We start from the raw sequence: 16,686 nt of genomic DNA on the forward strand, positions 1-16,686 counted from the left end.
GCTGGAAATTGACTAGATAAATCCCAGAAAGGAGGTGGTGTATAATAGGAGAGCCCTGAAATCTAGGGATAAGCTCTCCTCAAGTTATCTCTAGCTCTTGAACTGTGCATGGGCGATTCCAGTGAGGTCAATGGAAAACAATAGCTGTGAGGCTTAACAAGCTAACTGGAGATTTCAACCATTACTCTCTGCAGGAGAGAATTTGGTATTTGACATTTGTACTGGTCACGGACCCATTCTAAAAAAGCATAAAACCAAGCCTTCGCAAGTTCAACTTTATTAGCTAGTGATTTAACTGCCAGATATAATAAACACCCTTACTCTGCAGAAGAAGAAAGAGGCTCTTAAAGTATCTACAACATATTATCCACAGTGCCCAGCTTATAAAAGGCAATTACTGGACATGTGAAGAATCAGGAAAGTGTGAATTAATATCAAAATGGTTTTCACCCCAAATGGTACCAAATCCTAAAATCGGCAGACTTTAAAGCAACTAATATTTTCAGTGACTTAAAGGGAGAAACATGATCATAATGACTGAATGGATGGGTAATCTCAGTGGAGAGAGAGAAGCTTTAAAAAAGAATAATTAGATATTCTAGAACTGAAAAGCACAATATTGGAAATGAAAATTTCACTGAACGGATTTAACAGCAGACTAGAGATGGTGGAGGAAAAAGCTGGTAAACTTAAATCAGTAAAAATTTACTAATCTAAAGGATGGTGGGAAAAGATTTTTTAAAATGGCCAATGGGACAGTATTAAACTAACATGAATAACAGGTGAGATGAGAGAGGAGGAAGAAGAGTGAGGTAAAAAATGCTTAAGGAAGTAATTGCTGAAAAATTCACTTCTATTCAGTTTAATTCAACTTCAAATCTAAGAAATTCAGTGAAGCCCAACCAGGATAAATACAAGGTAGACTACATCTAGATACATCTTAATCAAATTGCAAGTCAGCAGCAAAGATATAAACAGAATCCTCAGTTCCTCATTTTCATTTATGTGTGTACTTTATTTATTCAGTGTTTATTAAGCACCTGCTGTAAGTTTCACATTTTGTTAGGAACTGGGGATACAAAGTTTATCTTACATTTCATTTCAGCTAACATTCAGTATAGTGTAGTGCCAGGTTTTGTTAGGTATTTTCAGCACGTGTCAATTTCACTTTATTATGACATCTATTTTAAGTAAGTGGTATCCATATTTTGTAGAATGTACTTTATCTAGAATTTTATAACTGAAAGTGGCTGACCAGGTCTTGAATCCCAAATTTTATTCTCTGTACCTCCAGTACTGGATGGGTTTTTCCCTAAGATAACCATTGTTAATGGTATTTTAACATTTTTCCAGAAATTGTATACACATGTAAGCCTATGTGGGAGTATGTTTTTCACTAATAGCTGATACTGTTTTGCAATTATGATTTTTCTCTCAACACTATATAGTGTGGTCTTTCCACATCATTATCCATAAATTGTGGTTGGTTCATTTATTTTTATCAGTTCCCTGTTGGACACAAGTTATTTCCAGGTTTTACAAGGTTTATTTTTATTTTTATTTTTTGGTCTTGTTTTATTTGCTTCTATCAACTAGGCTGCAGTGAATTTCCTTACATAATGTCTTTGTACACTTGTTCTTATATTTTATGAAGATAAATTTTACACATAGGATTGCTGATCAAAGAATATTTGCAGCCCTAGTCGGTGGGCTCAGTAGTAGAGCGTCGGCCCAGCATGTGGATGTTCCGGGTTTGATTCCTGGTCAGGGCACACAGGTGAAGCAACCATCTGCTTCTCCACTCCTCCCCCTCTTGCTTCTCTCTCTCTCTCTCTCTCTTGCTCTCCCTCTCTCTCTCCCCCCCACACACACATCCATTCCTTGGTTGGAGCAAGTTGGCCCCAGAAGCTGCGGATGGCTCTATGGCTTTGCATCAGGTGCTAAATAGCTCGGTTGCCAAGCAACAGAGCAACAGCCTCAGATGGGCAGAGCATCCCTGCTAGGGGCTTGCTGAGTGGATCCTGGTCGGGCGCATGCCGGAGTCTGTCTCTCTGCCTTCCCACTTCTCACTTAAAAAATGAAAAGGCGAGCCCTGGCCGGTTGGCTCAGCGGTAGAGCGTCGGCCTAGCGTGCGGAGGACCCGGGTTCGATTCCCGGCCAGGGCACACAGGAGAAGCGCCCATTTGCTTCTCCACCCCTCCGCCGCGCTTTCCTCTCTGTCTCTCTCTTCCCCTCCTGCAGCCAAGGCTCCATTGGAGCAGAGATGGCCCGGGCGCTGGGGATGGCTCTGTGGCCTCTGCCTCAGGCGCTAGAGTGGCTCTGGTCGCAATATGGCGACGCCCAGGATGGGCAGAGCATCGCCCCCTGGTGGGCAGAGCGTCGCCCCTGGTGGGCGTGCCGGGTGGATCCCGGTCGGGCGCATGCGGGAGTCTGTCTGACTGTCTCTCCCCGTTTCCAGCTTCAGAAAAATGAAAAAATGGAAAAAAAAAAAAAAAAAAAAAAAGAAAAGGCGGCCTGACCTGTGGTGGCGCAGTGGATAAAGCGTCGACCTGGAAGTGCTGAGGTCGCCGGTTTGAAACCCTGGGCTTGCCTGGTCAAGGCACATATGGGAGTCGATGCTTCCAGCTCCTCCCCCCCTTCTCTCTCTCTGTCTCTCATCTCTCTCTCTCTCTCTCTCTCTCTCCCTCTCCTCTCTAAAATGAATAAATAAATTAAAAAAATAAAAGTGTCCCTATACATAAAAAAAAAAAAAATGAAAAGGAAAGAAAACATATGCCTGACTAGGTGGAGGCACAGTGGACAGAGTGTTAGCCAGGGAGATTGAGGACACAGGTTCGAAACTGGCTTGAGCGTGAGCTCATCAGCTTGAGAATGGGGTTGCTGACTTGAGCATCCAATCATAGACATGACCCCATGGTCACTGGCTTGAGCAATGGGTTACTGGTTGGGCTGGAGCCCCCCTGTGCAAGGCACATATGAGAAAGCAATCAATGAACAACTAAAGTGTTACAACTATGAGTTGATGCTTCTCATCTCTCTCCCTTCCTGTTTATCCCTTTCTCTCCCTTAGAAAGAAAAACAAAACCCTCCCAAAACTGGGAGGGGTGCAAATCAGCACAATTTGAGGGAACCAATGTAACATTATCTATTAAACTTCAAAATAAAAATATTCTTTCTTTTTTTAATTCAGTGAGAGGAGGGGAGGTGGAGACAGACTCCCGCATGCACCCTAGTTGTCATCCATCTGGCAAGCCCAGTAGGGGGTGATGCTCCATTGCTCAGCAACCGTGCTCTTCTTAGCACCTGAGACAGAGGCCATGAAGCTGTCCTCAGCGCCCAGGGCCAACTCGCTCCAGTCGAGCCATGGCTGCAGGAGGGCAAGAGAGAGAGAATCAAGAGGGGGAGAGGTAGAAAAGCAGATGGTCACTTCTCCTTGTGCCCTGACCGGAAATCAAACCCCGGACATCCACACACTGTACCAATGAGTCAACCAGCCAGGGCCCATGTTTTCTTAATATATCATTTTTTTCTACTTTATAGTATTTCTTTACCATACAAATATTTCGTATTCAAATTAGTTTTCTTTTGAAGCATATTCGTATATTTGTACATTTTAGAAAGACTTGCTAAGTAGAAAAACTGTATGTTCTATTTTGTTCCTGTTCTTGTTTAAATATTAATAGCACCTCCATTCATCACTTTTCTTTTTGAGAGAGAGAGAAAGTAAGGGGAGGGATAGAGAGGGTGAGAAACATCAACCCCTAGTTGCTTTCACTTGAGTTGTGCATTGATTGCTTCTCGCATGTGCCTTGACCAGGACAGAGCCAGTGACCCCTTGCTCAAGTCAGCCACCTTGGGCTTTTCGTGCCAGCGACCTTTGGGCTCAAGCTGGCGAACTTTGGAATCGTGTAGACAATTCCCTAGAGCCAGTGACCCGATGCCAATGAGCCTGCACTCAGAGCCAGCAACCTCAGCATTCCAGGTCTATGTTTTATCCACTGCACCACCACCGGTCAGGCACCTCCATTCACTCTTAAAAGGTTCTCATTTAAATGAACCAAGTGGCTGTCACATTTCAAAAAGTATGTATTTTGAAAAATACCCCAGCTAATACTGATTAAATGCCACTGGTTTTATATTTTAAGTGATAAAGTTTTAGGACATGGTTCCCAAGATAGATTCCCCCTACAGTTTTGTTCTATATTATTGTAGGGGGAATTATCATACAACAGAATTTTAAGTGGGGGGTCTATCTTGTCCTATATAGATATAGCTAGATAGATATAAAACCCTGGACTATAGCAAGTATTTTGAGATGCAAAAGAAAATAAAAACATATGAAAAAGAAAATATGTAGAATTTTTCTCACATTAAGAGAGAATACTGAAAATAATAGTAAAACAAGCTGAAAGACATGAATCAAGTTTGCCTGAGTGACTATATTTCTTGATTTTGTGTAGAGAAGTCAATATGACTTTCTCAGGAATATATGTGGATATCAGAAGCTGCCTTTTTTTTATTTTTTACCTTTAACTGTGGTATAACAACCAACCAGAAGAGTTTGTGAACGTAGAGTTTGTAGGTCAGTGATTTATCACGAAGTGAACATACCTCTGTAACCACTACACATGTCAAAGTTCTTTTTGTGCTTGCCTGCAAAGTGTAACTAAAATCCTCACTTCTAGCACCATAGATTAGTTCTGCATGATTAGTTTTTAAACTTTCTTTTTTTTTAAAAGAAAAAGAATTTACTGAAGCCAGCGAAGCACGTGGGACCTGCGGCTCCAAAGACACGTGCTCCCCAAAATTAGATTTCTTACATCTTTTATTTATTTTATATTTTATTTATTCACTTTTAGAGAGAGAGAGAGAGAGAGAGAGCAAAGGGGGGAGGAGAGGAGCAGGAAGCATCAACTCCCATATGTGCCTTGACCAGGCAAGTCCGGGGATTTAAACCAGTGACCTCAGCATCCCAGGTCAACGCTTTATCCACTGTGCTACCACAGGTCAGGCTAAACTTTAATTCTTGTGAGATTCATTCTTTTTTTGTGGGTAGCAGTATTTTATTTTCATTGCTTCTAGTATACTAGAGCATGAATATATTCTATTGATGGAAATGTGGGTTGTGTTCGGTATTTTGGCTTATAACTAATGCTGCTATGGATATTATGCATGTCTTGGGCGCATGTGTGCATTTCTCTTGTGCTGTCATTTCTAGAAGTATAAATAGGTAATAGAGTATGTATATGTTCAAATTTGATACTGTCAAACAGTTTTCCAAAGTAGCTGTGTCATTTTTATACACCCACCAGCACTCCACATCTTTGCTAGTACTTGGAAATGTCAGTCTGAATTTTAGCCATCCTTGTGGGTGTGAGTCTCTCAGTATGGCTTTAATGTGTACAGTATTTCTCTGATGACAAATGATGTTGAGCACTTTTCCATATTCTTTTGTGAAGTGTTTAAGTCCCTTGCCCATTTTTCTGTTCGATTGTCTGCTTGTCTTACTGATTTGAGAGTGTTCTTTCCATATTCTGGATACCAGTCCTTATTAGTTATATGTGGCAAATGACTTCTAATACTCCCCTAAAACTCTTGTTTTATTGTAGTTCAGTTTAGCAATTCCTTTTTTAATGCTAAATACTTTTGTGTGTTCTGTTTAAGAAATTTTTAATTAGAATATTCTCTTCTGTTAACTCATAGAACCTTTATGATTTTACTGATCATATTTAGAACTATCAACCATATGCAATTGAATTTTATATATGAGTGAGCTATAGGTCAAGTTGCTTTTCCCTTCTCAGATGGTAACCAGTAAAATAGTACAGTGTTGTTGTTTTTTAAAAAGCTATTCTTAGTGCTCAGCATTGTCACCTTTGACATAAATCAAGTATCCATATATATGAGATTTTTTTTATCAGAAATACATTCTGTTCCATTGGCTTTGTGTCCATCCTTGCGATGTAACACACTGTCTTCTCAATTACTGTAACTTTATAACATAATTACTTCTGGTAATATGAGCACTCCCCCCCAAACTTTATTTTTCATCAAGATTGTGTAAGTTGGTTGTACTTAGTCCTTTGCATGTGCATGTACATTTTATTGTCTATTTAAAAGGAAAAAAAAATTCCTAAAGGCGCTGGGGAATCATTGAAGTCTGAGTGATAATGATAAAAAATTTTGTAGAGTTTAATAAGTTCAACTTAAATTTAGAGTCTTGTAAGATTAAAGAATGTCATTATTTTAGCATTGGTTTTATATTTCCTTGTAGACTGCTCAATACATTGTCCTTACTTACAAAATAAGAAAAACCTGATTGAATGGTAAAATGGCGACGGAGTAGGCGGACGTTCCAACTGCCATCTCTCAGGACCAAACTGGATTACAACTGAATTTAAGAACAGTCATCTTGAAAAAACAATTTTGGACTAAACGGAGTCTATAACCAAGGATCACAGAAGCCACATCGAGACTGGTAGGAAGGGCAGAGATGCAGAGGGGACTGCTCCGCTCCCAAGAGCCAGCAGCAGCTTAGGGTCTGGAGGGACTCTCATTGGGGGAGGGTCACCCTGAGAGATATGAATCCGGAGCCCCAGCCTAGAGCCCCAGAGCCTAGAAGAGGTGCCCACATAGTAGTAGACAGTGAAAAGAGCTGTGGTTTCTGTCAGCGAGAAAGAGACGGAGCTCTTGGAGACACAGACTCTGTCTTAAAGGCCAGAGCAGGAAATCTCATTCACAGCCACTTACCCAGACTCTGGTGGGGGAGGGCTGAGAGGACTAGAGTTGCGTGAGTGGAGTGTGAAGTTGGTGGCCCAGGGAGAGACACTCTGGGGTACAGCTACCGAAATTCCTGTGCTGAATCGTTCTCTAATATAGGGGTCCCCAAACTTTTTACACAGGGGGCCAGTTCACTGTCCCTCAGACTGTTGGAGGGCCGGATTAAAGTAAAAAAACAAAACGGGAACATTTACCATATTTAAAATAAAGAACAAGTAAATTTAAATCAACAAACTGACCAGTATTTCAATGGGAACTATGGTCTGCTTTTGGCTAATGAGATGGTCAATGTCCGGTTCCATATTTGTCACTGCTAGCCCGAACAAGTGATACGACGCACTTCCGGCGCTTTGCGGTGTCGCCGCATACAGTGCTCCTCTCAATGACCACCAATGAAAGAAGTGCCCCTTCCGGAAGTGTGGCGGAGGCCGCATGCGGCCCGCGGGCCATAGTTTGGGGACCCCTGCTCTAATACAATACTTCAGTCGCCGTCTTTCTTGGACAGAGCTGTTCCTTCCACGGAGCATCACCTTGGGGGAAAGCAACTGCTCCTCTCATGGGAATCCCTCCTGCCCCACTCTTATGGGGCCTGGGTCGTTCTGAAAAGTCAGCCGAGAGGCAGGGGGCCTGTCAGCAACTCAGTTTTCCCTCTCATGCTCCAGAGTCCCTGACTGGTGCTTCTGCCTTCTGGGGGACTTAGTAGAAACTGTCTGGCTTGCGGGCAGCCCACACCTCTTGAGTCTCAGTGAGAAAAGCCAGGACAGACTGACACCTGAGGCCGAGGGGTGGAGCCACACCCACCACCCTTCCAGATCCCTGAATTGCCCCATGCTCTAGACTCTACCAGAGGTTTTATTTCAGTGGCTGAGCCCAACAAGCAGCCAACAGACAGAGGCTGCACGCAGCAGGACCCAGGGAACCTTGGCCTTTTGCCAGCCTTCCCCCAGGCCCAGTGTGGGTAAAAGCCAGCATAGGTGTGTGGTTTGGTATTTCCAGGTGCAGTTGGGCCCAGCAGAGGCAGCCACAAACTCTTCTTATAGCTCCAAGAAGGTTGCTGAGGGCCAATCACAGGCAGTGTCCTCCACTGGTCTGTGCCGGGTTCCCTCCAGGGAGGCCCAGGACCAGCACTTTCAGAGAGCAGCTGCAGAGAGCATTGGTTCAGGACCTAGCAACCCTTGCTGGCGGCATGTCCTAAGGGAGCCTCGTGGGACACCCAGCCCAGCTGAGATTAGTTCCGCTCTTTGTGATCAGCACCAGCAGTGGCTCATGTGCATTGGACAGGGAGAAGCTTCACAGTTGGCTGGCAGGTTCTGGATATTCTGCCCCACTGGGCTAGATTCCACTAGCCAATGGGAAGGGAGAGAGGCTTGGAGCACAGTCATTCAAAGTGTGGGTCCCCGCAAGCCTGTTGTTGGGCCAGGTTGAGAGGCTTAGCCACTCTCTGGGAGGGTGCACTAAGCTCCCTCGGGGGCTCTCTCAGTCTTGCTCCCTAAAACCAGGGGCACCTCAGTTGAAAAGAACTTTTACAGAGACGACTGTCGCCCCACCCAATCTGAGTTTACTTTTCACCTCTCTGAGGAGAGAGAACTGGAGTATCCAACAGTGTCTTGGGATAAGGCTCTGGAGTAGGGGCTACTTTCCCTGTAGTGAGCTCCTGACCAAGAGACTCCTGAAGTAGGGGGAGTCTACTAACATATTCCCAACCTCAGCTGCCCTAATCCACCAAGCTTGTGGGGTAAGGCCAAGACCACACAGCTGCAAGAGGGGGTGGAGCAGCTGAAAAGTGCAGGAAAATATTAAGGAGCTGCTGTCATCTCTAAGCAGGAGGAAACTGATCCTTATGCACAGGTTGACCCTTTCCACACTATCCAGGCACAGAAAATGCGGACAAACAGCAAACAGAGCAGTAGCTCCAGACAGGTAACCCACAGCAGGTTACAAATAATGGCTGACACCCACCCAAGAAGACCCAGAACCAACACAACCAGCAGTGGGTGGCAGCACCAACACTGAACTCAGCTAGCTACACAAGCAGCACACCCAAAGGAGGAGTCCAGCAGGCACTAGACACTGTGGAGAATAAATACACCCAACAGGACAGACACTGCACAGTGTTCAATACGTATGATCAAGGTTGACCCTTAGAGCCAGCCAGCCTGAAGGGATAACCACACCCACGAAAGGACCAATTGCATTCAATACTCACATACAACAGGAGGGTGAATACTACCCTCAAGAAGCATACCTAGAGAAAGGAACTCAGGTGGCCTGAACATGAGTACCACTGAGCCCATCTTCCTCATAAAGACATCACAATAAATTTCAAAGTCAGAGCAGAGCTACCTAATATACAGATAAAATGGACAGACATTTCAAAAGAAGATATGCACCCTAATTTTTATTGTAGCATTGTTTACAAATAGCCACTATCTGGAAACAGCTCAAATGTCCATCAGTGGACAAGTAGATACAAAAGCTGTGGTACATATACACAATGGAATGCTATGCGCCTGTGAAAAAGGAAAAAATCTTACCTTTTGTGATGGCATGGATGGACCTGGATGTTGTTATGCTTAGTGAAATAAGCCAGGCAGAGAAAGACAAATATAATCTCACTTATAGGTGGAATCTAACAAACAGTGAACTGAGCAACAGAATAGAGGGATAGAGGGGGAGGTAGTGTCATGGGGAGCAGAGGGACAGCTGTCAGAGGGAAGGGGGATGAGGAGACGGGATCAGAGAAGGTGAAGGGATTAGTGAAATTGTCTATACATAACAGATATAGATAACAGGACAGCAAGTTTCAGAGGGGAGGGAGGAAGGAGCCAAGTGAAGGGACAAAGAGGGTGTAATGGGGGCATGTTGGGGGCTGAGGGTGTTTTGAGTGGGACATGAATCCATGTTGACACAATAAGTTAAAAAACTTAATAAAAATTATTTAGTAACAAGTATTTGAATAAAAATGTAAGAAACACCTAATAGGAACATACTTGTTTGAAATTTCATAGTGAATTTGTAAGTTTATTTTAAAAACATGCAAACTAAGACTATGCAATTAAATGATCTTGGTGTTTTGTTTTGTTTTCCAGAACATCTGCGATAATAGTCTTCTGTAAATCAAACTCTCAAGAATTCTCTGAAGGGACCAATTAGGATTTTCTTATGTCATGACTTAATATGACTGCAAGAACAAGAAATAAGTTTTATCTCTAAATATAATGAAGGGCTGTATGTAAACACAGACCCTGACTCACTTCTAATGAGCATTTTAGACATGAGTTTACATCGGCAAATGGGGTCAGATCGAGATCTTCAGTCTTCTGCTTCATCTGTGAGCTTGCCTTCAGTCAAAAAGTCACCCAAAAAAAGAAGAATTTCAATAGGCTCTCTGTTTCGGAGGAAAAAGGATAACAAACGTAAATCAAGGGAGCTAAATGGCGGGGTGGATGGAATTGCGAGTATTGAAAGTATACATTCTGAAATGTGTACTGATAAGAACTCCATTTTCTCTACAAATACCTCCTCTGACAATGGATTAACTTCCATCACCAAACAAATTGGAGACTTTATAGAGTGCCCTTTGTGCCTTCTGCGGCATTCTAAAGACAGATTTCCTGAGATAATGACTTGTCATCATAGATCTTGTGTGGATTGTTTACGGCAATATCTAAGGATAGAAATTTCTGAAAGTAGAGTTAATATCAGTTGCCCAGAATGTACTGAACGGTTTAATCCCCATGATATTCGCTTGATATTAAGTGATGATGTGTTGATGGAAAAATATGAAGAATTTATGCTTAGACGATGGCTCGTTGCAGATCCTGATTGTAGGTGGTGTCCAGCTCCAGACTGTGGGTAAGAAGATTTTGTTAGATTTTTCTTGAATTAATTTTTTTCTCTGTGGGTAAAATAAGAATTATGCTTTTCTCAAAAGAAAAATTTTAACATGTCAATTCATTCAGTAGACAAATACCGTATTTTTTGCTCCATAAGACACACCTGACCATAAGACACACCAAGGGTTTTAAGGAGGAAAATAAGAAAAAAAATATTCTGAACCAAATGGTGTGTTAAAATATTTAATAAAATACCGTATATTTTGCTCCATAAGACGCATAGGCATGTTCCCTTCCACTTTGGGGGGGGGAGGCATCTTATGGAATGAAAAGTACAGTGTATATTGAGTGCCTTCCATGTATCAGGCACTGTTCAGTGTTAAAGGCAGGAAACTTACTCATTTTTATATTGTCTCTGCATCACATATTAAGCACATTTTTTCAGAAGAAAAGGCTAAGATAGTAGAGTGCAGGATCTAGTGGGTAAAACTGATTTTCCCCAGCCATTTGGAGAAATTTTATTTTGGTATAACAGATGAGATGAGCAGGGGTTTTTGTTTGTTTGTTTTTTGTGGGGAGATCATTTATATAAATTGAAATAACCATTTTGAAAGGTACCTTAATATGTGTGAATGTTGATGTGCATAGTATTTTGCTCATCTCAAGATCTACAGGTTATATACTTAATTTGCCACGTTTTAAATTACAATTACCATTTACCAACATTTAAAGTAGAATAATTTTGCCTATATATTTGTTTATTATGTCCACTGCAGCCCTTAGGTACTGTTATCAGAACCAGGAAGAAATACTTATATGCTCCCAAGAATAAACACTGGATGTGATTTAGCACACCATCAGTAAACGAGGGATTATCTATAAGTAACAGTTTGAGAAAACTCAGAGTGTCCAAGATTATCTGTGTATAATCTCAGAGACAAGGCTGGTATGAATTTCTCAAATGAAAATTTCAGAACTCATTGTCTGAATTAAATCCATTATTAAAAGTTTGTGGAGTAGCAAATTTTCAGATTGCATCTAGCCTATAATCTGTAATTTTAAATGAGAAAAGTAATGTTTTCAGCCTGTACAAATCCCAACCAGTTTTCCCAAATATCACTAGCACTTAACTATCCACAAGAGATTTCTGTGTACTATAAAGCATTAAAAATATTATGTAATTATTTAACATTTTATGAATTCATTAGTTGTGTGAAGAACTCAAGATACTTTAGTTTCAAATTTGAATTATGCTCTCCTTTTAACTGCAAGAAGTTTGTACTTTAACATAAATAATGTTAATGATACTATCTAAACTGGGCCAAGGTTATCTGTGCTTTCAGGTATATGACAAGCTAACTGTGGGACCCATGAAGTAGTACACTCTCAAGAAAAAGATAGGAAGAAAGTAGAGATGATGGAGAATACCTTTAAATAACCTTGAACAGGTGACATGTCCTGTTGGAGGAACAGTTTACAGGAACTGATTTTTTTTCTTTTAGCAAGAGAGAGAGAGAGACAAGCAGGGAGAGGGATGAGAAACTTCAGCTCATGGTTGTAGCCCTTAAGTTGTTCATTGATATGTACCTTGACCGGGGGGGGGGGGGGGGGGGGGGGGGGGGGCTATAGCCAAGCCAGCAACCATGGGATCATGTCGATGATCCTGCACTAAAGCTAGTGAGCCTGTGTTAAAGCCACATGAGTCCACACTCAAGCCGGCGACCTTGGGGTTTTGAACCTGGAATCTCAGCATCTCAGATTGACACTCTGTGCCACCTTTGGTCAGGCATGACTATCACTCTTGATCCCATGAAACTCTGCACATTTTCACCGGTGCAAGGAGGCACAGTCATTAGAGTAGATTTCAACTTGGATAGCAAATTTTAGGTTTTTAAAAAAACTGCTTGTAAATCTTTATAGAAAATACTCCAGTAGTGAGAATTCAAATAGTGAAGAACATGCCTACATATTGTGGGGTTTTTTTTTAATGTTTATTTTACTGATTTTTAGAGAGAGGAAGGGAGAGACAGGAAGATAGGGGACATCAATCTGTTCTTGTATGTGCCCTGACCAGGGATTGAACAAACAGAGCTATCAGGACAGGGCTACTTATTATTATTATTATTATTATTATCATCATCATCATCATTATCATCATCATCATTTCAGCTAGAGAGAGACACAGACAGGAAAGGAGAGAGATAAGAAGCATCAACTTGTAGTTGGGTCACTTTAGTTGTTAATTGATTGCTTCTCACATGTGCCTTGACTGGGGAGTTCCAGCCAAACCAGTGACCCCTTGCACAAGCCAATGACCTTGGTCTCAAGCCAGCAACTTTGGGCTTCAAGCCAGCAACCTTTGGGCTCAAGCCAGTGAGCCTGTACTCAAGCCAGTGACCTCAGGGTTTCAAACCTGGAACCTCAGCATCTCATGTCAACACTCTGTCCACTGTGCCACCACTGGTCAGGTAACATTGTTTTTTATCTGGTTTTCTAATGATCTTTTATGGAACCCCAGTGTAGGAGATGCTTCACAGGTTCCATTAAGCATTTAATTGCTTTAAAAGAAAAAGTCTAGAAATGATGGAACAAATGAAAGGGAGATGTAAGCATCAGTACCTGCATTCAAAAGAGATTGACACAATAAATCCCAGGGCACAAACTCTGGTCACTAAATAGGTATATTCTTTTGTGCTGGGTTGATTGATCATGTCATCATAATAGATAATAAGCTAGTAGAACACAATAGATAGGGCTGACACAGATTCTAGTTTATATAAGAACTTGACTTTAGAAGAAGCATGCCAAACCTACTGGGAAAGGACTGATTATTCAACATATGAAATTGTGAAAATTAGCTACTTGAAGGAGAAAAATTAGAATGTCACACCACACATAACACATTGAAACAAAATAAAAATAGATTACAAAGGTGAGTTACATAAAAAAATTAACTGAAACAAAATATAGATGAATATTGCCACCTACTACCATTTTTATTAAAATTGAACACACAGTTCCCCTGTAACTTAGAATATTCACTCCAAGCTAAATACCTTAGAAAAATTCTTTACTTGTCTGCCAGAAGACATATAAAGAGACACATTTAAGAATGTTCATATTAGCAAACAAGAAAAAAGCATTTATCAACATTAAAATGGATAGACACATTTTGTTTCATGGTGACCTGTTGGAAGGAGAAGAATGTGAACTTCGAGGGGCAATCAAGGAATTTCTAATGCCACTGATAAACAAGGTGACTGACCATAGGTTCTGATTTGTCCAAGATAATTTCAGTTCATGCTTATTGTACTGGTGTAATTTTTAATAGCATTGCCTTTCTTTCTCAAGTGTTGCAGTTTAGGTTATGAATTATGTTCACCTAATTGATACTGTTTTTAACTTGTGAGGCAGATACAGGGATATTGGTTTTATTATTCTTTATAAACCTCTTACATGTATGACATTTCTCAGTAAAATTAAAAAATTTTTTCATAAACTCCTAGTTTGGGATATTTTTACACATTTTTTTCTCATTTAGACTTCACTGTTAAAAATTAAAAGGCTTAGTATTCTAAATATTTTATGAAGATAACTTAAATGTTAACTCAAGTATCCAGTGTAAAATAATAGAAATACCTAATTTTTATTATTATGAAAACAGCCATTTGGCTGTTATATAAGTTTAACAAAGAATTGGCCTTGATTAATTTGGCTATAAATTAATTTTTGGTTCAGGTGGTTGTCAGTCTTACCCACAAAGAACATAGAAAACATTACAGGGATTAATTACTTTTATTTATGTATTTTCATTTATATTTGATTTATGCTGGCTCTCTAGATTGTTAGAGCATATTTTATATACTTGATTATGTTATAGATTTTATGTTGTTTTCTGTAGAAAAAAGTCACTCGGTAACAAAATTTATATATATTTTGGAAACAGAATCCTCCATAAGCCCCCATTAAATTTAGTTTTACTTAGCATGCGCCTGTGCGAACTGATTGTGATTCTCCATCCTATCATGTCCTTACAAAGATTGAGATGGATCTTTAATGTTATCACCAGTGTAATTCCTAGCACACAGTAAGCTTCTCATAGTTCTTATTTATCATTTATCTTCATTTCTAAAATTTTGTTTTTATTTTTGTTATATCAGACTGATTCAAATATTTAATCCACCTATGTGCCAGGTACTGCAGATTTAATACTGTACAAAAGATGAAAATCCATGCCCTGTTTTAACTTAAAATCTTTGGATCTACAAAGGGACGTTTTAAATTTAAACTCCATTTATTATTTAAATCTCTTATAAGGAATACTGGTAAATACCTGTTTGGCAGTTGTTCATAGAAATGCTTTAGCATGTATGTACTATTTATTTAATCACTTTCATTGTACAGCACATTGAAAGACTTTTTTTCCAGAAATGCTAGATATGAAATTATGAATTTTTCCTTTTGCATTTTATATTTATCAATATGAGCATTTTCTGTATCTTATGTCAATTTTACTAAAACATGTAGTTTTACATACTTTGAGAAATACTGCCCTTTGCTTAGAATAGAAAGGAAACCTGACCTGGTTTTTATTTGAGATCTCTCAGTGTTTCTGACCTAACATTCTTTCTACTCTTTTGAGGGCCAGCGCAGATTTTGTTTAAAGGACAGTATTTCTAGAAAAAAAAATAAAACTCTTGACAAGGGGACTATGAATGCACTGTGATTTAACCAGAGTAAAATTAGCTGGACTGCTTTTAGAGCATGCCACTCTACACAGGTTCAGAGAAAAACCTGGCCATGGCTGAGGTAATGAACTGGGATGAGAGACATATAGAGGGAAAGCATAGAACCTGCCTTGGATAAAAACCCTTGATGATTTTATGCCTAGGTGGCCTAGTTTGTGCATTGTCTAGGTAGACAGCAAATAGTTGGCGTTTTAGTTTCTGTCGTCACTTTTGTCCATTCACTAATACTGCCTTTCTACGAGCACATATTATCCCTGTCATCTCATGTGTTTCCAACTTTGCAGGGGAGCTTTTTAATAATAAGGAACATTTATTATACTAGAATATAATTAATGATTTAAAGTCTGAGCCCCTCAAAGGCAAAAAAAAAAGTTTTTTCTTTGTAACCACAGGTTAAATGCACATTCATAAAGAATTGTTGAATGAACCAATCTGACTATATGCCACTAACATAAATAATATCTAGAAACAGTTAAACCATTTTAAAGCAATGTGATGAACTGTAGTCAGGTTTATGTGGTTTCAGGCTGATTTGTTGACGTTTAATGGCTGTAAATAATAACTTACTCTGGTGGAGGATACTTTTCATAATGGGTTTTTAAAAATGAAGTTATAGTTGTAGGGAGTAGAAAATATGTACTTTTAGGATTCTAGTTAATATCCATATGACTCTCATTCCCATCCTACAAAGAAAGGTTTTAGCCATAACTTGACCGTCCTTTGACATGCTGGAAATGCTTTTGTAGGCTGACCTTTTAGAAATATTATACAGAGAACAGATCCAACTTCTGATTTTTCTCTTGAGGAAACAAATATATGACTAGGAAATGGCAGGTTTTGTTTATAGAGCCATAATGATTAAATTTTGTTGTAGGGGAAGTTGTAATTTATAACTAGTGATAAATTATACATGTTAGAATATTCATAAAAGTATTTTAAAAGTTAATAGCTTGAGCTGAGAGTTTGCTTTTTTAGGTTATTCTTCTTCCTAAACAAAATTTATCTGGGTGTATTTTAACACCAAGTAATTTGTTGTTATCTACTACTTCTTTAATTGATGCTAAGGGGTTTTGGTGGAGTTCTGGGGAATCAATAAAAATGACATTCTTCCCCTCACACCTTTGTTAAGAACCAAGTTGATTTATAAAACACAAGAGACATGTCAGTTTTCTTTCTAAAATCCTTCCACTTATATACTATAAGTAGGAAGATTTATGCATTTCAAGTAGCTAGAAAACTTCACCTGAAATAGAGACAGAAAATAAGACTTGAGTTAAATAATAGATCGTAGAGGGAAATGAAGCTATCTTCTAAACCAAGAT

General features: G+C 39.8%; 2 protein-coding genes across 5 annotated transcripts in view; both read left to right on the top strand.

Moving 5' to 3' along the window:
- LOC136329571 (DNA-directed RNA polymerases I, II, and III subunit RPABC4-like) overlaps nt 1-16,686 on the top strand; it is a 387,759-nt gene that overhangs the window by 230,761 nt on the left and 140,312 nt on the right. The gene's annotated exons all lie outside the window — the stretch shown is intronic.
- The window catches only part of RNF19A (ring finger protein 19A, RBR E3 ubiquitin protein ligase), a 55,970-nt gene that overhangs the window by 15,182 nt on the left and 24,102 nt on the right, over nt 1-16,686 (top strand). For 2 of the 4 annotated variants that reach the window (XM_066265947.1, XM_066265950.1), the window contains exons 2-3: nt 6,275-6,478; nt 9,870-10,635. In XM_066265947.1, coding sequence (XP_066122044.1) covers nt 10,040-10,635 — 596 coding nt within the window. In that variant the 5' untranslated portion in view covers nt 6,275-6,478; nt 9,870-10,039. Of the gene's footprint in view, nt 1-4,863; nt 5,007-6,274; nt 6,479-9,869; nt 10,636-16,686 lie in introns of all 4 variants that reach the window. The other 2 variants (XM_066265949.1, XM_066265948.1) reach the window with 2 other exon arrangements.

This window comes from Saccopteryx bilineata, chromosome 3 (genome assembly GCF_036850765.1).
Source record: "Saccopteryx bilineata isolate mSacBil1 chromosome 3, mSacBil1_pri_phased_curated, whole genome shotgun sequence".
In the NCBI taxonomy this organism is placed as follows: domain Eukaryota; kingdom Metazoa; phylum Chordata; class Mammalia; order Chiroptera; family Emballonuridae; genus Saccopteryx; species Saccopteryx bilineata.